Here is a 26835-nt window from a genome sequence, read left to right as displayed (position 1 = left end):
CCGCTCCCGGCCGGAAGATGCTTGCGCGTGCCCATAACCAACATGGCGGAGGGAGGAGGGCGGGGCGGGACGGAGAATTAAAAGGGCGCTGCCAGTAGTCAAGATGGCGGAAGTGGTTTCGAGGATATCCGGCGGGGGCCGGAAGCGGGTCGGGGAGCGGGAAGGGGCTCTGAGGGGGTTACGGGGGGGGGTCGGCCATGTCGGACACCTGGAGCTCCATCCAGGCCCATAAGAAGCAGTTGGATTCGCTGCGGGAGCGGCTGCAGCGGCGGAGGAAGCAGGACCCGCTCGGTGAGGGACATTTTGGGATGAAATCGAGGGGTTTTGGGGATTTTTGGGGTGAATCTGAGGGGTTTTGGGGCCTGGGGCGATAGGGAGGAGCCTGAGGGGTTTTGGGGGGGGGGGGGGGGGGGGGGGGGGGGGGGGGGGGGGGGGGTGAGGGATTTTGGGGGGAATCTGAAGGATTTGGGGGAGAAATCTGTGGGATTTTGGGGGAAGCTGAGGGAATTTGGGGGATCTTGAGGGATTTGGGGAGAAATCTGTGGGATTTGGGGAGAAATCTGTGGGATTTTGGGGGAAGCTGAGGGTATTTGGGGAATCCTGAGGGATTTTGGGGGGAATCTGTGGGATTTGGGGGGAATCTGGGATTTGGGGGGAAGCTGAGGGAATTTGGGGGATCCTGAAGGATTTTGGGGGGAATCTGTGGGATTTTGGGGGAAGCTGAGGGGATTTGGGTAATCCTGGAGGATTTGGGGGGGAATCTGTGGGATTTGGGGAGAAATCTGTGGGATTTTGGGGGAAGCTGAGGGAAATTGGGGGATCTTGAGGGATTTGGGGAGAAATCTGTGGGATTTGGGGGGAATCTGTGGGATTTGGGAGAAATCTGTGGGATTTGGGGAGAAATCTGTGGGATTTTGGGGGAAGCTGAGGGGATTTGGGGGATCTTGAGGGATTTGGGGAGAAATCTGTGGGATTTGTGGGGAATCTGTGGGATTTGGGGAGTAATCTGTGGGATTTTGGGGGAAGCTGAGGGAATTTGGGGGATCCTGAAGGATTCTGGGGGGAATCTGTGGGATTTGGGGAGAAATCTGTGGGATTTGGGGAGAAATCTGTGGGATTTTGGGGGAAGCTGAGGGGATTTGGGGAATCCTGAAGGATTCTGGGGGGAATCTGTGGGATTTGGGGAGAAATCTGTGGGATTTGGAGAGAAAACGTGGGATTTTGGGGGAAGCTGAGGGGATTTGGGGAATCTGAGGGGTTTGAGGAGGTTTGGGGTGTTTGGGGTGAAATTGGAGGTATTTGGAAGGGTTCTGAGGGGATTTGGGGGTGAATTTGAGGGATTTTGGGGTGAATTGATGGATTTTTGGGGAAGTTTGGGGTGTTTTGGGTGAGATCTGTGATACTTAAAAGGGTTTTGGGTGGAATCTGTGGGATTTGGGGAGAAATCTGTGGGATTTTGGGGGAAGCTGAGGGAATTTGGGGAATCCTGAAGGATTCTGGGGGGAATCTGTGGGATTTGGGGAGAAATCTGTGGGATTTGGAGAGAAATCTGTGGGATTTTGGGGAAAGCTGAGGGGATTTGGGGAATCCTGAGGGATTTTGGGGTGGATCTGTGGGATTTGGGGAGAAATCTGTGGGATTTTGGGGGAAGCTGAGGGGATTTGGGGAATCCTGAGGGATTTTGGGGGGAATCTGAGGGATTTGGGGGAGGTTTGGGGTGTTTGGGGTGAAACTGGAGGTATTTGGAAGGGTTCTGAGGGGATTTTGGGGTGAATTTGAGGGATTTTGGGGTGAATTGATGGATTTTGGGGAGGTTTGGAGTGTTTTGGGTGAGATCTGTGATACTTAAAAGGGTTTTGGGTGGAATCTGTGGGATTTGGGGAGAAATCTGTCGGATTTTGGGGGAAACTGAGGGGATTTGGGGAATCCTGAGGGATTTTGGGGTGAATCTGAGGGATTCTGGGGAGGTTTGGGGTGTTTGGGGTGAAACTGGAGGTATTTGGAAGGGTTCTGAGGGGATTTTGGGGTGAATCTGTGGTATTTTGGGGCTATCCGAGGGGATTTTGGGGAAAACTGAGGGATCGTGGGGTAATACGATGAATTTTGGGGGGTTTTGGGGTGTTTTGTGCGCGATGTGAGGTATTTAGGAGGGTTCTGGGGGGATTTTGGGGTGAATTTGAGGGATTTTGGGGTGAATTGGTGGATTTTGGGGAGGTTTGGAGTGTTTTGGTTGAGATCTGTGGTACTTAAAAGGGTTTTGGGGGGATTTTGGGTGGAATCTGAGGGGACTTTGGGGCAATTTGAGGTGTTTGGGGTTATTCTGAGTGGTTTGGGTTGGTTTTAAAGTAGTCATATATATATTATGGGGATCCCATATTTATTTGAAGGGGGGGTCCCATATTTGGGGGTCCTATATGTATACTTTTGGGTTGGAAACCCATCTTTTGGGGTTGTGATCCCATATTTTGGGGTCCCCCTGTATATTTTGGGGTGGGAACCCCATAGTTTGGGGGTCTCCTTCTACATTTTGGGGTCAGAACTTCATATTTTGAGTTTCCCATACAAATACTGTGGGTCGGAATCCCACATTTTGGGGTCGTGATCCCATATTTTGGGTCCCCCTGTATATTTTGGGGTGGGAACCCCATAGTTTGGGGGTCTCCTTCTACATTTTGGGGTCAGAACCTCATATTTTGAGTTTCCCATACAAATACTGTGGGTCGGAATCCCACATTTTGGGGTCGGAATCCCACATTTTGGGTCCCCCTGTATATTTTGGGGTGGGAACCCCATAGTTTGGGGGTCTCCTTCTACATTTTGGGGTCAGAACCTCATATTTTGAGTTTCCCATACAAATAATGGTGGTCGGAATCCCACATTTTGGGGTCGGAATCCCACATTTTGGGTCCCCCTGTATATTTTGGGGTGGGAACCCCATAGTTTGGGGGTCTCCTTCTACATTTTGGGGTCAGAACCTCATATTTTGAGTTTCCCATACAAATACTGTGGGTCGGAATCCCACATTTTGGGTCCCCCTGTATATTTTGGGGTGGGAACCCCATAGTTTGGGGGTCTCCTTCTACATTTTGGGGTCAGAACCTCATATTTTGAGTTTCCCATACAAATACTGTGGGTCAGAATCCCACATTTTGGGGTCGGAATCCCACATTTTGGGTCCCCCTGTATATTTTGGGGTGGGAACCCCATAGTTTGGGGGTCTCCTTCTACATTTTGGGGTCAGAACCTCATATTTTGAGTTTCCCATACAAATACTGTGGGTCGGAATCCCACATTTTGGGGTCGGAATCCCACATTTTGGGTCCCCCTGTATATTTTGGGGTGGGAACCCCATAGTTTGGGGGTCTCCTTCTACATTTTGGGGTCAGAACCTCATATTTTGAGTTTCCCATACAAATACTGTGGGTCGGAATCCCACATTTTGGGGTCGGAATCCCACATTTTGGGTCCCCCTGTATATTTTGGGGTGGAAACCCCATAGTTTGGGGGTCTCCTTCTACATTTTGGGGTCAGAACCTCATATTTTGAGTTTCCCATACAAATACTGTGGGTCGGAATCCCACATTTTGGGATCAGAATCCCACATTTTGGGGTCGGAATCCCACATTTTGGGTCCCCCTGTATATTTACAGGTGGAAATCCTATATTTTGGGCTCAGGAACCCTAAATTTGGGGGGGGGGGGGAGGGGGGGACAGTCTAACTTCACGCTCACCTGACCTCTTCCCCCCACCCCAGACCCCCGACACACCGACCCCTCTCAGCCCCCCCCTCCCCTCCCCACCCACCCACCCCCTTTCCTCCCCCCCGGTTCCGTGGGAAGCTCCATCCCCACACCTGGGGGGGTCGGGGGGGGCTCTGCCAACCCCTCTACGGATGGGGGGGGTCCGGAATTGGCCCCCGACCCGGCCTTGGAGCGTCGGTTGCTGCTTCACCTCGCCGACGTCGCCCTCCCTTTGCCCACCGATGCCGGAGCAATCCGGGGGGCCATCGATACGGTGAGTGGGGGGCCCGCCCCCTTCTTCCCCCCCCCCAAAAAAAAGGTGGGAGGGGTCTGGGAACAGCGGGAGCCCCCCCCAGAAGTTGACCCAAATCTCTCCAAGAAAGGGCAAAATTGACCCAAGTTGACCCAAATGTCTCCAAGAAGGGCCCAGATTGGTCCAAGTTGACCCGAATCTCTACGAGAAGGGCCCAAATTGACCCAAATCTCTCCTAAAAGGGCCCAAATTGGTCCATGTTGACCCAAAATATCTCCGAGAAGGGCCCGAATTGACCCAAGTTGACCCAAATCTCTCCAAGAAAGGGCAAAATTGACCCAAATCGACCCAAAATCTCTCCAAGAAAGGGCAAAATCGACCCAAGTTGACCCAAATCTCTCCGAGAAGATCCCAAATTGACCCACGTTGACCCAAATCTCTCCAAGAAAGGGCAAAATCAACCCAAGTAGACCCAAATCTCTCCAGGGAAGGGCAAAATCGACCCAAGATGACCCAAATCTCTCCAAGAAGGGCCCAAATTGATCCGAGTTGACCCAAATATTTCCAAGAAGGGCCCAAATTGATCTGAGTTGACCCAAATCTCTCCGAGAAAGGGCAAAATCGACCCAAGTAGACCTGAAATTCTCCAAGAAAGGCCCAAACTGACCCAAATTGACATAAGTTGAACCAAATCTTTCCAAGGAAGGGCAAAATCAACCCAAGTAGACCCAAATCTCTCCAAGAAGGGCCCAAATGACCCAAGTTGACCCAAATCTCTCCAGGAAAGTGCAAAATCAACCCAAGATGACCCAAATCTCTCCGAAAAGATCCCAAATTGACCCGCGTTGACCCAAATCTCTCAGAGAAAGGGTGAAATCGACCCAAGTTGACCCAAATCTCTCCAAGAAAGGGCAATATCAACCCAAGTTGACCCAAATCTCTCAGAGAAAGGCCCAAATTGTCCCACATTGACCCAAATCTCTCAGAGAAAGGGCAGAATTGACCCAATATGACCCAAATTTCTCAGAGAAAGGGCAAAATCAACCCAAGTAGACCCAAGTCTTTCCAGGAAGGGCCCAAATCGGTCTGAGTTGACCCAAATCTCTCCAAGAAAGGGCAAAATCAACCCAAGTAGATCCAGATCTCTCCAGGGAAGGGCAAAATCGACCCAAGATGACCCAAATCTCTCCGAGAAGGGCCCAAATTGACCCACGTTGACCCAAATCTCTCCAAGAAGGGCCCAAATGACCCAAGTTGACCCAAATCTCTCCAGGAAAGGGCAAAATTGACCCAAGTTGACCCAAATCTCTTCAAGAAAGGGCAAAATTGACCCAAGTTGACCCAAATCTCTTCAAGAAAGGGCAAAATCAACCCAAGTTGACCCAAATCTCTCCGAAAAGATCCCAGATTGACCCGCGTTGACCCAAATCTCTCCGAGAAAGGGTGAAATCGACCCAAGTTGACCCAAATCTCTCCAAGAAAGAGCAATATCAACCCAAGTTGACCCAAATCTCTCAGAGAAAGGCCCAAATTGTCCCACATTGACCCAAATCTCTCAGAGAATGGGCAAAATTGACCCAATATGACCCAAATTTCTCAGAGAAAGGGCAAAATCAACTCAAGTAGACCCAAGTCTTTCCAGGAAGGGCCCAAATCGATCTGAGTTGACCCAAATTTCTCCAAGAAAGGGCAAAATTGACCCAAAATCTCTCCGAGAAGGGCCCAAATTGACCCACGTTGACCCAAATCTCTCCAAGAAGGGCCCAAATGACCCAAGTTGACCCAAATCTCTCCAGGAAAGGGCAAAATTGACCCAAGTTGACCCAAATCTCTTCAAGAAAGGGCAAAATTGACCCAAGTTGACCCAAATCTCTTCAAGAAAGGGCAAAATCAACCCAAGTTGACCCAAATCTCTCCGAAAAGATCCCAGATTGACCCGCGTTGACCCAAATCTCTCCGAGAAAGGGCAAAATCGACCCAGAATCTCTCCGAGAAGACCCCAAATGACCCCCAAATCTCCTCCCCCAGCCCGAAACGCCGGCGACGCAGCGCATGGTGGAGAGCCTCCTCCAGAAGTTCGCCGCTCAGGAGCTGATCGAGGTGCGCCGGGGGCTGCTGGCCGAAGGTCCCACCATCGTCACCTACGCCGACCACTCCAAACTGGCGGCCATGACGGGCGCCGAACGCGGCGGTGACGGCGACGCCGACGTCACCGGGAGGAAACGGCGGGCAGAGCAGGACAACCCCGGCGGCGTCGGCTCGGCCGGCGCCGAAACGGGGAAGGAGATGGTGAAGAAATCCCGTAAGCAGGCGTCCGACGTGGACCTGGAGATCGAGAGTCTGCTCAGCCAGCAGTCCACCAAGGAGCAGCAGAGCAAAAAAGTGCGATTCCGGACCCGAAAAAAATGGAAGGGGTTGGGGGGGGTGGGGGTGGGGGTGGGTTTTGGTGAGGATATCGGGAGAGAAGCTGAAATTTGGGGGGAAATGGCTATGAAAAAGGGTTGGGGGCAACGAAGACGGTCTTGACCCCAAAATGGATCCGCCACAATGGTGGATCTCCATTGGGATGTTCTTCACCCCAAATAGGATCTGCCATGGAGGTGGATCTCCATTGGGATGTTCTTCACCCCAAATAGGATCTGCCATGGTGGTGGATCTCCACTGGGATGTTCTTGTCCCCCCAAATGGATCCGCCACGGTGGTGGACCTCCATTGGAATGTTCTTGACCCCAAAATGGATCCGCCATGGTGGTGGATCACCATTGGGATGTTCTTGACCCCAAAATGGATCCGCCATGGTGGTGGATCTCCATTGGGATGTTCTGCACCCCAAAATGGATCCACCACCATGGTGGACCTCCATTGGGATGTTCTTGACCCCAAATAGGATGTGCCATGGTGGTGGATCTCCATTGGGATGTTCTTCAACCCAAAATGGATCCGCCACAATGGTGGACCTCCATTGGGATGTTCTTCACCCCAAAATGGATCCACCACAATGGTGGATCTCCATTGGGATGTTCTTGACCCCAAAATGGATCCGTCGTGGTGGACCTCCATTGGGATGTTCTTGACCCCAAATAGGATCCACCACAGTGGTGGGTCTCCACTAGGATGTTCTTGACCCCAAAATGGATGTGCCATGGTGGTGGATCTCCATTGGGATGTTCTGCACCCCAAATAGGATCTGCCATGGTCGTGGATCTCCATTGGGATGTTCTTGACCCCAAAATGGATCCACCACAATGGTGGACCTCCATTGGAATGTTCTTCAACCCAAAATGAATCTGCCACCATGGTGGACCTCCATTGGGATGTTCTTGACCCCAAAATGGATCCGCCACAATGGTGGACCTCCATTGGGATGTTCTTCACCCCAAAATGGATCCACCACAATGGTGGATCTCCATTGGGATGTTCTTGACCCCAAATAGGATCCACCACAGTGGTGGGTCTCCACTAGGATGTTCTTGACCCCAAAATGGATGTGCCATGGTGGTGGATCTCCATTGGGATGTTCTTGACCCCAAAATGGATCCACCACAATGGTTGATCTCCATTGGGATGTTCTTGACCCCAAAATGGATCTGCCATGGTGGTGGATCTCCATTGGGATGTTCTTGACCCCAAAATGGATCCGCCATGGTGGTGGATCTACATTGGGATGTTCTTGACCCAAATAGGATCCACCACAATGGTGGATCTCCATTGGGATGTTCTTGACCCCAAAATGGATCCGCCACGGTGGTGGACCTCCATTGGGATGTTCTTGACCCCAAATAGGATCCACCACAGTGGTGGGTCTCCACTAGGATGTTCTTGACCCCATAATGGATCCGCCACAATGGTGGATCTCCATTGGGATGTTCTTGACCCCAAAATGGATCCGCCATGGTGGTGGATCACCATTGGGATGTTCTTGACCCCAAAATGGATCCGCCATGGTGGTGGATCTACATTGGGATGTTCTTGACCCCAAATAGGATCTGCCACGGTGGTGGATCTCCACTGGGATGTTCTTGACCCCAAAATGGATCCGCCATGGTGGTGGACCTCCATTGGGATGTTCTTGACCCCAAATAGGATCCACCACAGTGGTGGGTCTCCACTAGGATGTTCTTGACCCCAAATAGGATCCGCCACAATGGTGGATCTCCATTGGGATGTTCTTGACCCCAAAATGGATCCACCACAATGGTTGATCTCCATTGGGATGTTCTTGACCCCAAAATGGATCTGCCATGGTGGTGGATCTCCATTGGGATGTTCTTGACCCCAAAATGGATCCGCCATGGTGGTGGATCTACATTGGGATGTTCTTGACCCCAAATAGGATCTGCCACGGTGGTGGATCTCCACTGGGATGTTCTTGACCCCAAATAGGATCTGCCACGGTGGTGGATCTCCACTGGGATGTTCTTGTCCCCCAGAATGGATCCGCCACGGTGGTGGATCACCATTGGGATGTTCTTGACCCCAAAATGGATCCACCACAATGGTGGATCTCCATTGGGATGTTCTTGACCCCAAAATGGATCCGCCACAATGGTGGACCTCCATTGGGATGTTCTACCAAGAAAAAAATGGGGAAAAATGGAAGATTTGGGAAAAATCTGTTTTTATTAGGGTTGGGGATGTCATAGAGTTGGGTTTGTCGTGGTAGTACGAAGAGAAAATGGGGAAAATTCTTGGGATTTGGGGATTTTGGGGGGATTTTGGGAACAAAATGATGGTAATGGGATCGGGGACACCAAAGCCTTGGGGTTATTGTGGTTCTACATAGAAAAAACGGGGAATATTCTTGGTATTTGGGGATTTTTTTCATTTTTGGGGGATTTTGGGAACAAAATGTTAGTAATAGGATCGGGGACACCAACGCTTTGGGGTTGTTGTGGTCCTACGTAGAAAAAATGGGGAATATTCTTGGGATTTGGGGATTTTTTTCGTTTTTGGGGGATTTGGGGAACAAAATGTTGGTAATAGGATCGAGGACACCAAAGCTTTGGGGTTATTGTGGTTCTACATAGAAAAAACGGGGAATATTCTTGGTATTTGGGGATTTTTTTCGTTTTTGGGGATTTTGGGAACAAAATGTTAGTAATAGGATCGGGGACACCAACGCTTTGGGGTTGTTGTGATTCTATATAGAAAAATGGGGAAAATTCTTGGGATTTGGGGAATTTTGGGGGATTTTCTGCAATTTTTGGGATTTGGGGTACAAAATGTTGGTAATAGGATCGGGGATACCAACGCTTTGGGGTTGTTGTGGTCCTACGTAGAAAAAATGGGGAATATTCTTGGGATTTGGGGATTTTTTTTGGTTTTTGGGGGATTTGGGGAACAAAATGTTGGTAATAGGATCGGGGACACCAAAGCTTTGGGGTTATTGTGGTTCTACATAGAAAAAACGGGGAATATTCTTGGTATTTGGGGATTTTTTTCGTTTTTGGGGATTTTGGGAACAAAATGTTAGTAATAGGATCGGGGACACCAACGCTTTGGGGTTGTTGTGATTCTATATAGAAAAATGGGGAAAATTCTTGGGATTTGGGGAATTTTGGGGGATTTTCTGCAATTTTTGGGATTTGGGGTACAAAATGTTGGTAATAGGATCGGGGATACCAACGCTTTGGGGTTGTTGTGGTCCTACGTAGAAAAAATGGGGAATATTCTTGGGATTTGGGGATTTTTTTTGGTTTTTGGGGGATTTGGGGAACAAAATGTTGGTAATAGGATCGGGGACACCAAAGCTTTGGGGTTATTGTGGTTCTACATAGAAAAAACGGGGAATATTCTTGGTATTTGGGGATTTTTTTCGTTTTTGGGGGATTTGGGGAACAAAATGTTGCTAATAGGATCGGGGACACCAACGCTTTGGGGTTGTTGTGATTCTATATAGAAAAATGGGGAAAATTCTTTGGATTTGGGGAATTTTGGGGGATTTTCTGCAATTGTTGGGATTTGGGGTACAAAATGTTGGTAATAGGATCGGGGACACCAAAGCTTTGGGGTTATTGTGGTTCTACATAGAAAAAACGGGGAATATTCTTGAGATTTGGGGATTTTTTTCGTTTTTGGGGGATTTGGGGAACAAAATGTTAGTAATAGGATCGGGGACACCAACGCTTTGGGGTTTCCATGTCCCTACCAACAAACAAACACCGTTAAGCCCCCAATCCAAACAAAAACGGGTCACGACCAGAGCGGAGGTCTATGAGATCCCTCCCGAAGAGCCCCAAAACCGGTCGGATTCACCCCAAATTCAATCCCCAGGTGAGCCAGGAGATCCTGGAGCTGCTCAACACCACCACGGCCAAGGAGCAATCCATCGTGGAGAAGTTCCGGTCGCGGGGCCGGGCCCAGGTGCAGGAATTCTGCGACCACGGGACCAAAGAGGAGTGCATCAAAGCCACCGGAGCCGACCGGCCCTGCAGGAAGCTGCACTTCCGGTGAGGATGGACCCAAAATCCACTTCTTTCGACCCAAAATGGGGCGGCTCGAAAATGACCCCCAAAACACTTCTGCTTTTTCTTTTCTTTTTTCCTTTTCTTTTTTCCTTTTCTTTTTTTCCTTTTCTTTTTCCCTTTCCTTTTTTCCTTTTTCCCTTTTCTTTTTCCCTTTTTCCCTTTTCTTTTTTCCCTTTTCTTTTTTCCCTTTTCTTTTTTCCCTTTTCTTTTTTCCCTTTTCTTTTTTCCCTTTTCTTTTTTCCCTTTTCTTTTTTCCCTTTTCTTTTTTCCCTTTTCTTTTTTCCCTTTTCTTTTTTCCCTTTTCTTTTTTCCCTTTTCTTTTTTCCCTTTTTTTCCTTTTCTTTTTTTCCTTTTCTTTTTTCCTTTTTTTTCCTTTCCTTTTTTTCCTTTCCTTTTTTTCTTTCTTGCCTTTTTTTTCTTTCCTTTTTCCTTTTTCATTTTTCCTTTTCCCTTTTTCCATTTTTTTTCTTTTTTCTTTTATTCTTTTTTCTTTCTTTTTCCTTTTTTCCTTTTTCCTTTTTTGTTTTTTTAATTTCTTTTTTCTTTCTTTCCTTTTTAACTTTTTTCTTTTTTTTCTTTTTTCCTTCTTTTATTCCTTTTTTAAAAATCTTTCTCTTTCTCTTTTTCTTTTTTTAAATTTTTCTTTCCTTTTTTTCCTTTTTCCTTTTTTCTTTTTCCCTTTTTCTTTTCTTTTTTCCTTTTTTTTCTTCCTTTTTATGCCCCCCCTTTTTTTTCTCTCTTTATTCTTTTTTCTTCTCCTTTCTTTTTTTCCCTCTTTCCTTTCCCTCTTTCCTTTCCCTCTTCCCTTTATTCTCCCTCCTTCCTTTCCCTCCTTCCTTTCCCTCTTCCCTTTATTCTCCCTCCTTCCTTTCCCTCCTTCCTTTCCCTCTTCCCTTTTTTCTCCCTTCTTCCTTTCTCTTTCTTCCCTTTCTCCTTTCCCTTTTCCCTCCTTTCCTTCCCCTTCCCTTTCTTCCTCCACTTCCCCCCCTCCATCAGGCGCATCATCAACAAGCACACGGACGAATCCCTGGGCGATTGCTCCTTCCTCAACACCTGCTTCCACATGGACACCTGCAAATACGTCCACTATGAGATCGACGCTTGCACCGAGCCGACCGGCGAGGCCACCGCGCCACCGGGCCGCGAGCACGGCCAGGAGCTGGCCAGGCCACAGCCCGACGCCGGGGCCGACCGCCTGTTCCCTCCCCAGGTGAGCTTTGCCATGCTGGGCCTCCACTGGGTTGTTCTGCACCCCAAAATTGATCCACCACCGTGGTAGACCTCCATTGGGATGTTCTTGACCCCAAAATTGATCTACCACCATGGTGGGCCTCCATTGGGATGTTCTTGACCCCAAAATTGATCCACCGCCATGGTGGGCCTCCATTGGGATGTTCTTGACCCCAAAATGGGTCCACCACCATGGTGGGCCTCCATGGGATGTTCTTGACCCCAAAATGGGTCCACCACCATGGTGGGCCTCCACTGGGACATCCTTGACCCCAAAATTATTCCACCACAATGGTGGGGCTCCATTGGGATGTTCATCACCCCAACTAGGATTCACCATGATGGTGATCCTCCACAGGGACATCCTTGACCCCAAAATTGATCCACCACCATGGTGGGCCTCCATTGGGATGTTCCGCACCCCAAATAGGATCTACTACCATGGTGGACATTCATTGGGATGTTCTGCACCCCAAAATTGATCCACCACCGTGGTAGACCTCCATTGGGTTGTTCTTCACCCCAAAATTAATCCACCGCCATGGTGGGCCTCCATTGGGATGTTCTTGACCCCAAAATGGGTCCACCACCATGGTGGGCCTCCATGGGATGTTCTTGACCCCAAAATTGATCCACCACCATGGTGGGCCTCCTTTGGGACGTTCCTCACCCCAAATAGGATCCACCATGATGGTGGACCTCCATTGTGTTATCCTTCACCCCAAATAGGATCCACCATGATGGTGGACCTCCACTGTGTTATCCTTCACCCCAAATAGGATCCACCATGATGGTGGACCTCCATTGGGACGTTCCTCATCCCCAATTAGATCCACCACGATGGTGGGCCTCCATTGAGACGTTCCTCACCCCAAATAGGATCGACCATGATGGTGGACCTCCATTGTGTTATCCTTCACCCCAAATAGGATCCACCACGATGGTGGACCTCCATTGCGACGTTCCTCACCCCCATAAGTACCAACCCCCACAAGTGACCTCCTCCATCCCCGTGTCCTTCACCCCAAATAGGATCCACCATGATGGTGGACCTCCATTACGATGTCCTTCACCCCAGACAGGTTCTATCACGATGGTGGACCTTCATTGTGTTATCCTTCACCCCAAATAGGATCCACCATGATGGTGGACCTCCACTGGGACGTTCTTCACCCCAAATAGGATCCACCACGATGGTGGACCTCCATTGGGACGTTCCTCATCCCCTATTAGATCCACCACCATGGTGGGCCTCCATTGAGACGTTCCTCACCCCAAATAGGATCAACCATGATGGTGGACCTCCATTGTGTTATCCTTCACCCCAAATAGGATCCACCACGATGGTGGACCTCCATTACGATGTCCTTCACCCCAAATAGGATCCACCATGATGGTGGACCTCCATTGGGACGTTCCTCATCCCAATTAGATCCACCACGATGGTGGGCCTCCATTGAGACGTTCCTCACCCCAAATAGGATCGACCATGATGGTGGACCTCCATTGTGTTATCCTTCACCCCAAATAGGATCCACCACGATGGTGGACCTCCATTGCGACGTTCCTCACCCCCATAAGTACCAACCCCCACAAGGGACCTCCTCCATCACCGTGTCCTTCACCCCAAATAGGATCCACCACCATGGTGGACCTCCACTGGGACATTCCTCATCCCCAATTAGATCCACCACCATGGTGGGCCTCCATTGAGACGTTCCTCACCCCAAATAGGATCCACCATGATGGTGGACCTCCATTGTGTTATCCTTCACCCCAAATAGGATCCACCACGATGGTGGACCTCCACTGGGACGTTCCTCACCCCAAATAGGATCCACCACGATGGTGGACCTCCACTGGGACGTTCCTCACCCCCATAAGTACCAACCCCCACAAGGGACCTCTTCCATCCCCGTGTCCTTCACCCCAAATAGGATCCACCATGATGGTGGACCTCCATTACGATGTCCTTCACCCCAGACAGGTTCTATCACGATGGTGGACCTTCATTGGGTTATCCTTCACCCCAAATGGGATCCACCACGATGGTGGACCTCCATTGGGACGTTCCTCATCCCCTATTAGATCCACCACCATGGTGGGCCTCCATTGAGACGTTCCTCACCCCAAATAGGATCGACCATGATGGTGGACCTCCATTACGATTTCCTTCACCCCAAATGGGATCCACCACGATGGTGGGCCTCCATTGAGACGTTCCTCACCCCAAATAGGATCCACCATGATGGTGGACCTCCACTGGGATGTTCCTCACCCCAAATAGGATCCACCACGATGGTGGACCTCCACTGGGACGTTCCTCACCCCCATAAGTACCAACCCCCACAAGGGACCTCTTCCATCCCCGTGTCCTTCACCCCAAATAGGATCCACCATGATGGTGGACCTCCATTACGATGTCCTTCACCCCAGACAGGTTCTATCACGATGGTGGACCTTCATTGGGTTATCCTTCACCCCAAATAGGATCCACCATGATGGTGGACCTCCATTGTGTTATCCTTCACCCCAAATAGGATCCACCATGATGGTGGACCTCCATTGTGTTATCCTTCACCCCAAATGGGATCCACCACGATGATGGACCTCCATTGGGACGTTCCTCATCCCCAATTAGATCCACCACCATGGTGGGCCTCCATTGAGACGTTCCTCACCCCAAATAGGATCCACCATGATGGTGGACCTCCACTGGGACATTCCTCACCCCAAATAGGATCCACCACGATGGTGGACCTCCATTGCGACGTTCCTCACCCCCATAAGTACCAACCCCCACAAGGGACCTCCTCCATCCCCGTGTCCTTCACCCCAAAGCTAAGTCCCCTCCGTATCGCTGACGGACCTCCATCGGGGGGGCTTCCCTCACCCAACGTGGACCTCCCCCCCCACCTTCTGTCCCCCCCCAACCCCTCCTCTCCCGGTGACAGTGGATCTGCTGTGACATCCGTTACCTGGACGTCAGCATCCTGGGTAAGTTCGCCGTGGTGATGGCGGACCCTCCATGGGACATCCACATGGAGCTGCCCTACGGCACGCTGACCGACGACGAGATGAGGCGCCTCAACATCCCCGTCCTGCAGGACGAAGGCTTCCTCTTCCTCTGGGTCACCGGCAGGTGAGCCCCCCCGGGTTGATGTCCCCCTCCCCTTGTTGTCACCTTCCTTGGTTGTCCCCACCCACCCCCCTCCCGCCATGTTGTCACCTGCGTTGTCCCCACCTCGACCTGTTGGCACCTTCCTTGGTTGAGACCTTCGTTGGTTGGTGGTGGACCTCCGGGGTGGCCTTCTGTGGCCCCGTTGGTTGTCCCCTCTTTGGTGGCCCCATTGGTTGCCCCCCCGTTGGTTGTCCCCTCTTTGGTGGCCCCGTTGGTGGTCCCCTCTTTGGTGGCCCCGTTGGCTGCCCCATTGGTTGTCCCCTCTTTGATGGCCCTGTTGGTGGCCCCATTGGTTGTCCCCTCTTTGGTGGCCCCATTGGTTGCCCCATTGGTGGTCCCCTCTTTGGTGGCCCCATTGGTGGTCCCATTGGTGGCCCCTTTGGTTGTCCCCTCTTTGGTGGCCCCATTGGTTGTCCCCTCTTTGGTGGCCCCGTTGGTGGCCCCGTTGGTTGTCCCCTCTTTGGTGGCCCCGTTGGTTGTCCCCATTGGTGGTCCCCTCTTTGGTGGCCCCATTGGTGGTCCCCTCTTTGGTGGCCCCGTTGGTTGTCCCCTCTTTGGTGGCCCCGTTGGTTGTCCCCTCTTTGGTGGCCCCATTGGTGGTCCCCTCTTTGGTGGTCCCATTGGTGGTCCCCTCTTTGGTGGTCCCCTCTTTGGTGGCCCCATTGGTGGTCCCCTCTTTGGTGGTCCCATTGGTGGCCCCTTTGGTTGTCCCCTCTTTGGTGGCCCCATTGGTTGTCCCCCCGTTGGTGGCCCCTTTGGTGGCCCCGTTGGTGGTCCCCTCTTTGGTGGCCCCGTTGGTTGTCCCCTCTTTGGTGGCCTCTTTGGTGGCCCCATTGGTGGTCCCCTCTTTGGTGGCCCCATTGGTTGTCCCCTCTTTGGTGGCCCCGTTGGTTGTCCCCTCTTTGGTGGCCCCATTGGTGGCCCCATTGGTCGTCCCCTCTTTGGTGGCCCGTTTGGTTGTCCCCTCTTTGTCCTCCTTGGTGTCCTTTTGGTTGTCCCCCCATTGTCACCTCCCCGTCCCAATGTCCCCCCATAATCACATCCCGATGTCCCCCCATAATCACATCCCAATGTCCCCCAATGTCCCCCCATTGTCACCTCCCCATCCCAATGTCCCCCCATAATCACATCCCAATGTCCCCCCATTGTCACCTCCACATCCCAATGTCCCCCATTGTCACCTCCCCATCCCAATGTCCCCCCATAATCACATCCCATTGTCCCCCCATAACCACCTCCACATCCCAATGTCCCCCCATAACCACCTCCCAATGTCCCCCCATTGTCCCCCCATTGTCACCTCCACGTCCCGATGTCCCCCCAATGTCCCCCCATAACCACATCCCGATGTCCCCCCATAACCACCTCCCGATGTCCCCCCATTGTCCCCCCATAACCACATCCCAATGTCCCCCCATTGTCCCCCCATTGTCACCTCCACGTCCCGATGTCCCCCCATAACCACCTCCCAATGTCCCCCCAATGTCCCCCCATAACCACATCCCGATGTCCCCCCATAACCACCTCCCAATGTCCCCCCAATGTCCCCCCATAACCACCTCCCAGTGTCCCCCCAATGTCCCCCCATAACCACATCCCAATGTCCCCCCATAACCACCTCCCAACGTCCCCCCATTGTCCCCTCCCCATCCCGACGTCCCTCAATTATCCCCTCCCCACAGAGCCATGGAGTTGGGACGGGAATGCCTGAACCTTTGGGGGTGAGTCACCCCACTGTCACCCCACTGTCACCCCACTGTCACCCCACATCCACCCCACATCCGCCCCACATCCGCCCCACATCCGTCCCGCCAGCTACGAACGCGTGGATGAGATCATCTGGGTGAAAACCAACCAACTGCAGCGCATCATCCGCACGGGACGCACCGGCCATTGGCTCAACCACGGCAAGGAACACTGCCTGGTATGGGGCGGCCCCAAAACCACCCTAAAACCAACCCCAAAATGAGACCCCGAGACAATAAGGTCTCATCCTGGGGGTCATCCGGGGGCCCGGTGACCCCAAAATCCAACAGCGCGACAAGGAAACCTCAGCGAGGCCCCGGAACTCAATGAGGTGGCAACAAAACCCCATTGAGACCCCAAAACTCATCATGGTGACCCCAAAAACCCCACTGAGACCCCAAAAGTCAACAGGGTGACCCCCAAAACCCCCCCGAGACCCTAAAAGTCAACAAGGTGACCCCAAAATCCCCATTGAGACCCCAAAACTCAATGAGATGGCACCAAAACCCCACTGAGACCCCGAAAGTCAAGGGGGTGACCTCAAAAACCCCATTGAGACCCCAAAACTCATCATGGTGACCCCAAAAACCCCACTGAGACCCCAAAAGTCAACAGGGTGACCCCCAAAACCCCCCCGAGACCCTAAAAGTCAACAAGGTGACCCCAAAATCCCCATTGAGACCCCAAAACTCAATGAGATGGCACCAAAACCCCACTGAGACCCCGAAAGTCAAGGGGGTGACCTCAAAAACACCATTGAGACCCCAAAACTCATCATGGTGACCCCAAAAACCCCACTGAGACCCCAAAAGTCAACAGGGTGACCCCCAAAACCCCCCCGAGACCCTAAAAGTCAACAAGGTGACCCCAAAATCCCCATTGAGACCCCAAAACTCAACGAGATGGCACCAAAACCCCACTGAGACCCCGAAAGTCAAGGGGGTGACCTCAAAAACCCCATTGAGACCCCAAAAGTCATCATGGTGACCCCAAAACCCCGTTGAGACCCCAAAAGTCAACAGGGTGACCCCCAAAACCCCCCCGAGACCCTAAAAGTCAACAAGGTGACCCCAAAATCCCCATTGAGACCTCAAAACTCAATGAGATGGCACCAAAACCCGACTGAGACCCTAAAAGTCAGCAGGGTGACCCCAAAAGCCCACTAAGACCCCAAAAGTCAACAGGTGACCCCAAAAACCCCATTGAGACCCAGGGAGATGAGACCAAAACCCCACTGAGACCCCAGAAGTCAACAGGGTGACCCCAAAACCCCATTGAGACCCCAGAAGTCAACAGGGTGACCCCCAAAACCCCCCCGAGACCCTAAAAGTCAACAAGGTGACCCCAAAATCCCCATTGAGACCCCAAAACTCAATGAGATGGCACCAAAACCCCACTGAGACCCTGAAAGTCAACGGGGTGACCTCAAAAACCCCATTGAGACCCCAAAACTCATCATGGTGACCCCAAAAACCCCACTGAGACCCCAAAAGTCAACAGGGTGACCCCAAAAACCCCACTGAGACCCTAAAAGTCAACAAGGTGACCCCAAAATCCCCATTGAGACCCCAAAACTCAATGAGATGGCACCAAAACCCGACTGAGACCCTAAAAGTCAGCAGGGTGACCCCAAAACCCCATTAAGACCCCAAAAGTCAACAGGTGACCCCAAAAACCCCATTGAGACCCAATGAGATGGCAACAAAACCTCACTGAGACCCCAAAAGTCAACAGGGTGACCCTAAAAACCCCATTGAGACCCCAAAAAGTCAACAGGGTGACCCCAAAAACCCCATTGAGACCCCAAAAGGCAACAGGGTGACCCCAAAACCCCATTGAGACCCCAAAACTCAACGAGATGGCACCAAAACCCCACTGAGACCCCAAAAGTCAACGGGGTGACCCCAAAACCCCGTTGAGACCCCAGAAGTCAACAGGGTGACCCCGAAACCCCATTGAGACTCCAGAACTCATCATGGTGACCCCAAAAACCCCACTGAGACCCCAAAAGTCAACAGGTGACCCCAAAAACCCCATTGAGACCCAGGGAGATGAGACCAAAACCCCACTGAGACCCCAGAAGTCAACAGGGTGACCCCAAAACCCCATTGAGACCCCAGAAGTCAACAGGGTGACCCCCAAAACCCCCCCGAGACCCTAAAAGTCAACAAGGTGACCCCAAAATCCCCATTGAGACCCCAAAACTCAATGAGATGGCACCAAAACCCCACTGAGACCCTGAAAGTCAACGGGGTGACCTCAAAAACCCCATTGAGACCCCAAAACTCATCATGGTGACCCCAAAAACCCCACTGAGACCCCAAAAGTCAACAGGGTGACCCCAAAAAACCCCCCCCGAGACCCTAAAAGTCAACAAGGTGACCCCAAAATCCCCATTGAGACCCCAAAACTCAATGAGATGGCACCAAAACCCGACTGAGACCCTAAAAGTCAGCAGGGTGACCCCAAAACCCCATTAAGACCCCAAAAGTCAACAGGTGACCCCAAAAACCCCATTGAGACCCAGGGAGATGAGACCAAAACCCCACTGAGACCCCAGAAGTCAACAGGGTGACCCCAAAACCCCATTGAGACCCCAGAAGTCAACAGGGTGACCCCGAAAACCCCATTGAGACCCCAGAAGTCAACAGGGTGACCCCAAAATCCCCATTGAGACCCCAAAACTCAACGAGATGGCACCAAAACCCCACTGAGACCCCAAAAGTCAACGGGGTGACCTCAAAAACGCCATTGAGACCCCAAAAGTCAACAGGGTGACCCCCAAAACCCCCCCGAGACCCTAAAAGTCAACAAGGTGACCCCAAAATCCCCATTGAGACCCCAAAACTCAATGAGATGGCACCAAAACCCCACTGAGACCCCGAAAGTCAAGGGGGTGACCTCAAAAACCCCATTGAGACCCCAAAACTCATCATGGTGACCCCAAAAACCCCACTGAGACCCCAAAAGTCAACAGGGTGACCCCCAAAACCCCCCCGAGACCCTAAAAGTCAACAAGGTGACCCCAAAATCCCCATTGAGACCCCAAAACTCAATGAGATGGCACCAAAACCCGACTGAGACCCTAAAAGTCAGCAGGGTGACCCCAAAACCCCACTAAGACCCCAAAAGTCAACAGGTGACCCCAAAAACCCCATTGAGACCCAGGGAGATGAGACCAAAACCCCACTGAGACCCCAGAAGTCAACAGGGTGACCCCAAAACCCCATTGAGACCCCAGAAGTCAACAGGGTGACCCCGAAAACCCCATTGAGACCCCAGAAGTCAACAGGGTGACCCCAAAATCCCCATTGAGACCCCAAAACTCAACGAGATGGCACCAAAACCCCACTGAGACCCCAAAAGTCAATGGGGTGACCTCAAAAACGCCATTGAGACCCCAAAAGTCAACAGGTGACCCCCAAAACCCCCCCGAGACCCTAAAAGTCAACAAGGTGACCCCAAAATCCCCATTGAGACCCCAAAACTCAATGAGATGGCACCAAAACCCCACTGAGACCCCGAAAGTCAAGGGGGTGACCTCAAAAAACCCCATTGAGACCCCAAAACTCATCATGGTGACCCCAAAAACCCCACTGAGACCCCAAAAGTCAACAGGGTGACCCCCAAAACCCCCCCGAGACCCTAAAAGTCAACAGGGTGACCCCAAAACCCCATTGAGACCCCAAAACTCAACGAGATGGCACCAAAACCCCACTGAGACCCCGAAAGTCAACGGGGTGACCTCAAAAAGCCCATTGAGACCCCAAAACTCAATAAGATGGCACCAAAACCCCACTGAGACCCCAAAAGTCAACGGGGTGACCTCAAAAACGCCATTGAGACCCCAGAAGTCAACAGGGTGACCCCCAAAAACCCCCCCGAGACCCTAAAAGTCAACAAGGTGACCCCAAAATCCCCATTGAGACCCCAAAACTCAATGAGATGGCACCAAAACCCCACTGAGACCCCGAAAGTCAAGGGGGTGACCTCAAAAACCCCATTGAGACCCCAAAACTCATCATGGTGACCCCAAAAACCCCACTGAGACCCCAAAAGTCAACAGGGTGACCCCCAAAACCCCCCCGAGACCCTAAAAGTCAACAAGGTGACCCCAAAATCCCCATTGAGACCCCAAAACTCAATGAGATGGCACCAAAACCCGACTGAGACCCTAAAAGTCAGCAGGGTGACCCCAAAACCCCACTAAGACCCCAAAAGTCAACAGGTGACCCCAAAAACCCCATTGAGACCCAGGGAGATGAGACCAAAACCCCACTGAGACCCCAGAAGTCAACAGGGTGACCCCAAAACCCCATTGAGACCCCAGAAGTCAACAGGGTGACCCCGAAAACCCCATTGAGACCCCAGAAGTCAACAGGGTGACCCCAAAATCCCCATTGAGACCCCAAAACTCAACGAGATGGCACCAAAACCCCACTGAGACCCCAAAAGTCAACGGGGTGACCTCAAAAACGCCATTGAGACCCCAAAAGTCAACAGGTGACCCCCAAAACCCCCCCGAGACCCTAAAAGTCAACAAGGTGACCCCAAAATCCCCATTGAGACCCCAAAACTCAATGAGATGGCACCAAAACCCCACTGAGACCCCGAAAGTCAAGGGGGTGACCTCAAAAACCCCATTGAGACCCCAAAACTCATCATGGTGACCCCAAAAACCCCACTGAGACCCCAAAAGTCAACAGGGTGACCCCCAAAACCCCCCCGAGACCCTAAAAGTCAACAGGGTGACCCCAAAACCCCATTGAGACCCCAAAACTCAACGAGATGGCACCAAAACCCCACTGAGACCCCGAAAGTCAACGGGGTGACCTCAAAAAGCCCATTGAGACCCCAAAACTCAATAAGATGGCACCAAAACCCCACTGAGACCCCAAAGTCAACAGGGTGACCCCGAAACCCCATTGAGACCCCAGAACTCATCATGGTGACCCCAAAAACCCAACTGAGACTCCTGAAGTCAACGGGGTGACCCCAAAAAGCCCATTGAGACCCCAAAACTCAACGAGATGGCACCAAAACCCCACTGAGGCCCCAAAGCTCATCAAGGTTCCCCAAGATACCCCAAAACGACCCAAAAGCCCCCCCGCCGCCCCGCTCAGATGACCCCAAAACCCCCTCTTTTCACCCCAAAACCAGGTCGGCGTGAAGGGCAACCCGCAAGGCTTCAACCGCGGCCTCGACTGCGACGTCATCGTGGCCGAGGTCAGCGCCCCCAAATCTCTCCTTTTTCACCCCAAAACCGCCTCCCTCACCCCCCCATTTCCTCCCCCCCACCCGACCCGTGACCCCCCCCCCAAAATCCCCTTTTTTCACCCCAAAAAGGTTCGCTCCACCAGCCACAAACCCGACGAGATCTACGGGATGATCGAACGCCTCTCCCCCGGCACGCGGAAGATCGAACTCTTCGGCCGACCCCACAACGTCCAACCAAATTGGTACAAAAACCCCCATTTTCGGGTCTAAAACCCCCCATATACCAAAAATCACTATTTTCCCTATTTTCACCCATTTTTGACTTATTTTCCCCCCTTTCAGGATCACTTTAGGCAACCAATTGGATGGGATCCACCTCCTGGACCCCGACGTGGTGGCGCAGTTTAAGCAGCACTACCCGGATGGGATCATCTCCAAACCCAAAAATATGTAATTTTAACCTCACCGTTTTGGGGCAAACGACCTAAAAATGATTATTTTAACCCCCCCTCCTCCCCACCGTCAAAAAAAAGACATTTCCCAGCCGCTTTTTGGGGTAAAAAAGCACTAAAAACGCTCAACTTGAGGGCCAATGACGACGCGAAGCCTTTTTTTTTCGGTTGGATTTTAATAGAAATGACCCAAATTTGCTCTTTTTCCGTTGGTTTTTTTTGGTTTGTTTTGAACGGAAATCGCTCCGATTTGCCCCAAAAATGGAACGGGGGGTGGGAAGGGGGGGAAGGAGGGGGCGAAAGAGGCGAATTTTGGGGTGAATTCGGTGTTATTTGACGAAAACGACGTTGTTGTTGGCGTTGCGGGCGGCCAACCAGGCCAGGAAGACGTCCCTGCAAGACATTTTTTGGGGTAAATTCCTCCGGTTTTGGGTCTGTTGTCCATTTTTTGGCATTCCGTTAAAGTTTGGGGTCATTTGGGGGGATTTTGGGGTCTTTTGGGGGGTTTCAAAGGGAGATTTGGGGTAAATTTCTCCGGTTTTGGGTCTGTTGTCCATTTTTTGGTATTCCGTTAAAGTTTGGGGTCATTTGGGGGGATTTTGGGGTCTTTTGGGGGGTTTCAAAGGGAGATTTTTGGGGTAAATTAGTCCGGTTTTGGGTCTGTTGTCCATTTTTTGGTATTCCGTTAAAGTCTGGGGTCATTTGGGGGGATTTTGGGGTCTTTTGGGGGGTTTTGAAGGGAGATTTTGGGGTAAACTCTTCTGGTTTTGGGTCTGTCCGCCATTTTGTGGCATTCCGTGAAGGTTTGGGGTCTTTTGGGGGGTTTCAAAGGGAGATTTTGGGGTGAATTCCTCCAGTTTTGGGTCTGTCCGCCATTTTATGGCATTCCGTGAAGGTTTGGGGTCATTTGGGGGGATTTTGGGGTCTTTTGGGGGGTTTCAAAGGGAGATTTTGGGGTAAATTCTTCTGGTTTTGGGTCTGTCCGCCGTTTTATGGCATTCCATGAAGATTTGGGGTCATTTGGGGATTTCAGAGGGGAATTTTGGGGTGAATTCCTCCGGTTTTGGGTCTGTCGTCCGTTTTTTGGTATTCCGTTAAAGTTTGGGGTCATTTGGGGGGATTTTGGGGTCTTTTGAGGGGTTTTGAAGGGAAATCTTGGGGTAAATTCTTCTGGGTTTGGGTCTGTCCGCCATTTTATGGCGTTCCATTAAAGTTTGGGGTCATTTGGGGGGATTTCGGGGTCTTTTGGGGGGTTTCAAAGGGAGATTTTGGGGTAAACTCTTCTGGTTTGGGGTCTGTCCGCCATTTTGTGGCATTCCATGAAGGTTTGGGGTCATTTGGGGGGATTTTGGGGTCTTTTGGGGGGTTTTGAAGGGAAATTTTGGGGTAAATTTCTCCGTTTTTGGGACTGTTCGCCATTTTATGGCATTCCATGAAGATCTGGGGTCATTTGGGGATTTCAGAGGGGAATTTTGGGGTGAATTCCTCCGGTTTTGGGTCTGTCGTCCATTTTTTGGCATTCCGTGAAGGTTTGGGGTCATTTGGGGGGATTTTGGGGGGTTTCAAAGGGAGATTTTGGGGTGAATTCCTCCGGTTTTGGGTCTGTAGTCCGTTTTTTAGCATTCCGTTAAAGTTTGGGGTCATTTGGGGGGATTTTGGGGTCTTCTGGGGGGTTTCAAAAGGAGATTTTGGGGTAAACTCTTCTGGTTTGGGGTCTGTCCGCCATTTTGTGGCATTCCGTGAAGGTTTGGGGTCATTTGGGGGGATTTTGGGGTCTCTTGGGGGGTTTCAAAGGGAGATTTTGGGGTAAATTCCTCCGCTTTTGGGTCTGTTGTCCATTTTTTGGTATTCCGTTAAAGTTTGGGGTCATTTGGGGGGATTTTGGGGTCTTTTGGGGGGTTTCAAAGGGGGATTTTGGGGTAAACTCTTCTGGTTTGGGGTCTGTCCGCCATTTTATGGTGTTCCATTAAAGTTTGGGGTCATTTGGGGGGTTTTGAAGGGACATTTTTGGGGTAAATTCCTCCGCTTTTGGGTCTGTTCGCCATTTTATGGCATTCCATTGATGTTTGGGGTCATTTAAGGGGTTTCTAAGTGGGATTTTAGGATAAATTCCTCCACTTTTAGGTCCCCAAATCCCCTCTCCCCACCCCCCCCGACCCCGAACCCCCCCATTTTCCCCCCCAAACCCCCCCTTTGCCCCCCCAATCTCACCAGCAGCGCCTGACCCCCCTCCCCATCCTCCCACCCCAACCCCCCCCTTTTCCCACCCCAAATCCCCCTTTTTCCCCACAAATCCCCCCTCCCGACCCCAAACCCCCCCCTTTTCCCCCCCAAATCCCCCTTTTTCCCCCCCAACCCCCCCATTACCTCCCAATCCCCCCCATTCCTCCCCCCAATCTCACCAGCAGTGCCTGACCCCCCTCCCCATCCTCCCATCCCCCCCCACCCCCATATCCCCCCTTTACCCCCCCTTTTCCCCCCCAACCCCCCCTTTTCCCCCCCAAATCCCCCTTTTCACCCCCAAATCCCCCCCAAATCCCCCCTCCCCACCCCCCCCGACCCCAAACCCCCCCATTTTCCCCCCCAACCCCCCTCTTCCCCCCCAAATCCCCCTTTCCCCCCCAAATCCCCCCTCCCCACCCTCCCCATCCCCCCCTGACCCCAAACCCCCCCATTTCCCCCCCAACCCCCCTATTACCTCCCAATCCCCCCCATTCCCCCCCCCAACCTCACCAGCAGTGCCTGGCCTCCCCTCCCCATCCTTCCCTCCCCCCCCCACCCCCATATCCCCCCTTTCCCCCCCCAAATCCCCCCTCCCCACCCTCCCCACCCCCCCCGACCCCAAACCCGCCCATTTTCCCCCCAAAATCCCCCCTTTGCCCCCCCATTCTCACCAGCAGTACCTGAGCCTCCCCCCCACCCCCATATCCCCCATTTTCCCCCCCCAAATCCCCCCTTCCCCCCCCCAAATCCCCCCAAATCCCCCCTCCCCACCCTCCCCATCCCCCCCCCGACCCCGAACCCCCCCCTTTTCCCCCCCAAATCCCCCTTTTCCCCCCCCAAACCCCCCTCTTCCCCTGCAAATCCCCCTATTCCCCCCCATATCCCCCCAAATCCCCCCCAAATCCCCCTTTTCCCCCCAAATCCCCCCTCCCCACCCCCCCCGACCCCGAACCCCCCCATTTCCCCCCCAACCCCCCCTTTGCCCCCCCAATCTCACCAGCAGTGCCTGACCCCCCTCCCCATTCTTCCCTCCCCCCCCACCCCCATATCCCCCCTTTTCCCCCCCAAATCCCCCCTCCCCACCCTCCCCATCCCCCCCCCGACCCCCCAAATCCCCCCTCCCCACCCTCCCCACCCCCCCCGACCCCAAACCCCCCCTTCTTCCCCCCCAACCACCCCCTTTTCCCACCCCCAACCCCCCTCTTCCCCCCCAAATCCCCCTTTTCCCCCCCAAATCCCCCCTCCCCACCCTCCCCATCCCCCCCCGACCCCAAACCCCCCCATTTCCCCCCCCAACCCCCCCTTTGCCCCCCAATCTCACCAGCAGTACCTGACCCCCCTCCCCATCCTTCCCTCCCCCCCCACCCCCATATCCCCCCTTTTCCCCCCCAAATCCCCCCCAAATCCCCCCTCCCCACCCTCCCCATCCCCCCCCGACCCCGAACCCCCCCCTTTTCCCCCCCAAATCCCCCCCTTTTCCCCCCCAAACCCCCTTTTCCCCCCCCAACCCCCTTTTCCCCCCCCAAATCCCCCTTTTTCCCCCCAAATCCCCCTTTTCCCCCCCAAATCCCCCCTCCCCACCCTCCCCATCCCCCCCCGACCCCAAACCCCCCCTTTTTCCCCCCAGCCCCCCCATTGCCCCCCCAATCTCACCAGCAGCACCTGACCCCCCTCCCCATCCTCCCATCCCCATCCTCCCCCATATCCCCCTTTTCCCCCCCCTTTCCCCCCCAAACCCCCTTTTCCCCCCCAAATCCCCCCTCCCCACCCTCCCCATCCCCCCCCGACCCTGAACCCCCCCCTTTCCCCCCCAAACCCCCCCCTTTTTCCCCCCAAATCCCCCCTCCCCACCCTCCCCATCCCCCCCCCGACCCCGAACCCCCCCCTTTTCCCCCCCAAACCCCCTTTTCCCCCCCCAACTCCCCCCTTTTCCCCCCCAAATCCCCCCCAAATCCCCCTTTTCCCCCCCAAATCCCCCCTCCCCACCCTCCCCACCCCCCCCCCGACCCCAAACCCCCCCCAACCCCCCCCGTTGCCCCCCCAATCTCACCGGCAGTGCCTGACGACGCACTCGCTGCTGCAGTACTCGCTGTCCCACTCGCTGCTCTCTATGGGCGGGCGGTCGCAGCCCACGCGGACGCAACGCGGCCGGGGGGATTCCGGGGGGGCCGGGGGGGATTCGGCCACCAATTCCACCGCCACCTGAAGGACCCCCCCCCCAAAAAAATTAAGGCTGGGAACTGTTTGGGGGGGCCTTAACCCCATTTGGGGGGTCTTAACCCCATTTGGGGGCGTATGAACCCCATTGGGGGGGCCTTAACCCCAG

At 52.9% G+C, this 26835-nt stretch overlaps 2 protein-coding genes across 2 annotated transcripts; one reads left to right on the top strand and one right to left on the bottom strand.

The window, feature by feature from the left end:
* Positions 1–163: 163 nt before the first annotated feature.
* METTL3 (methyltransferase like 3) lies at positions 164–22491 on the top strand. Its single transcript, XM_040655036.2, has 11 exons — positions 164–291; positions 3755–4014; positions 6022–6375; positions 10267–10442; positions 11457–11670; positions 14645–14832; positions 16554–16592; positions 16687–16795; positions 21778–21843; positions 21964–22076; positions 22177–22491. Exons 1-11 carry the CDS (start codon positions 198–200, stop codon positions 22286–22288), a joined length of 1725 nt encoding a protein of 574 aa, XP_040510970.1. The 5' UTR covers positions 164–197; the 3' UTR covers positions 22289–22491.
* Positions 22443–26835, bottom strand: LOC121108132 (TOX high mobility group box family member 4-like). Its single transcript, XM_040655037.2, has 2 exons — positions 26560–26835; positions 22443–22679 (listed from the first exon to the last, which is right to left on the bottom strand). Exons 1-2 carry the CDS (start codon positions 26772–26774, stop codon positions 22616–22618), a joined length of 279 nt encoding a protein of 92 aa, XP_040510971.1. The 5' UTR covers positions 26775–26835; the 3' UTR covers positions 22443–22615.

This window comes from Gallus gallus, chromosome 35 (assembly GCF_016699485.2).
Source record: "Gallus gallus isolate bGalGal1 chromosome 35, bGalGal1.mat.broiler.GRCg7b, whole genome shotgun sequence".
NCBI lineage: Eukaryota > Metazoa > Chordata > Aves > Galliformes > Phasianidae > Gallus > Gallus gallus.
Note: the sequence above shows the minus strand (reverse complement) of the source record. Positions and strands in the feature narration are given on the sequence as shown.

Bases quoted from the DNA above. Each gene is read 5' to 3' on its own strand.
- METTL3 (XM_040655036.2), top strand. From the start codon at position 198: ATGTCGGACACCTGGAGCTCCATCCAGGCCCATAAGAAGCAGTTGGAT. The intron at 6,376-10,266 runs GTGCGATTCCGG...TTCAATCCCCAG, and splicing joins AGGAGCAGCAGAGCAAAAAA to GTGAGCCAGGAGATCCTGGA. The intron at 16,593-16,686 runs GTGAGTCACCCC...CCGTCCCGCCAG, and splicing joins GAATGCCTGAACCTTTGGGG to CTACGAACGCGTGGATGAGA.
- LOC121108132 (XM_040655037.2), bottom strand. From the start codon at position 26,774: ATGGGGTTAAGGCCCCCCCAAACAGTTCCCAGCCTTAATTTTTTTGGG. The intron at 22,680-26,559 runs GTGAGATTGGGG...AATGTCTTGCAG, and splicing joins TGCGTCGTCAGGCACTGCCG to GGACGTCTTCCTGGCCTGGT.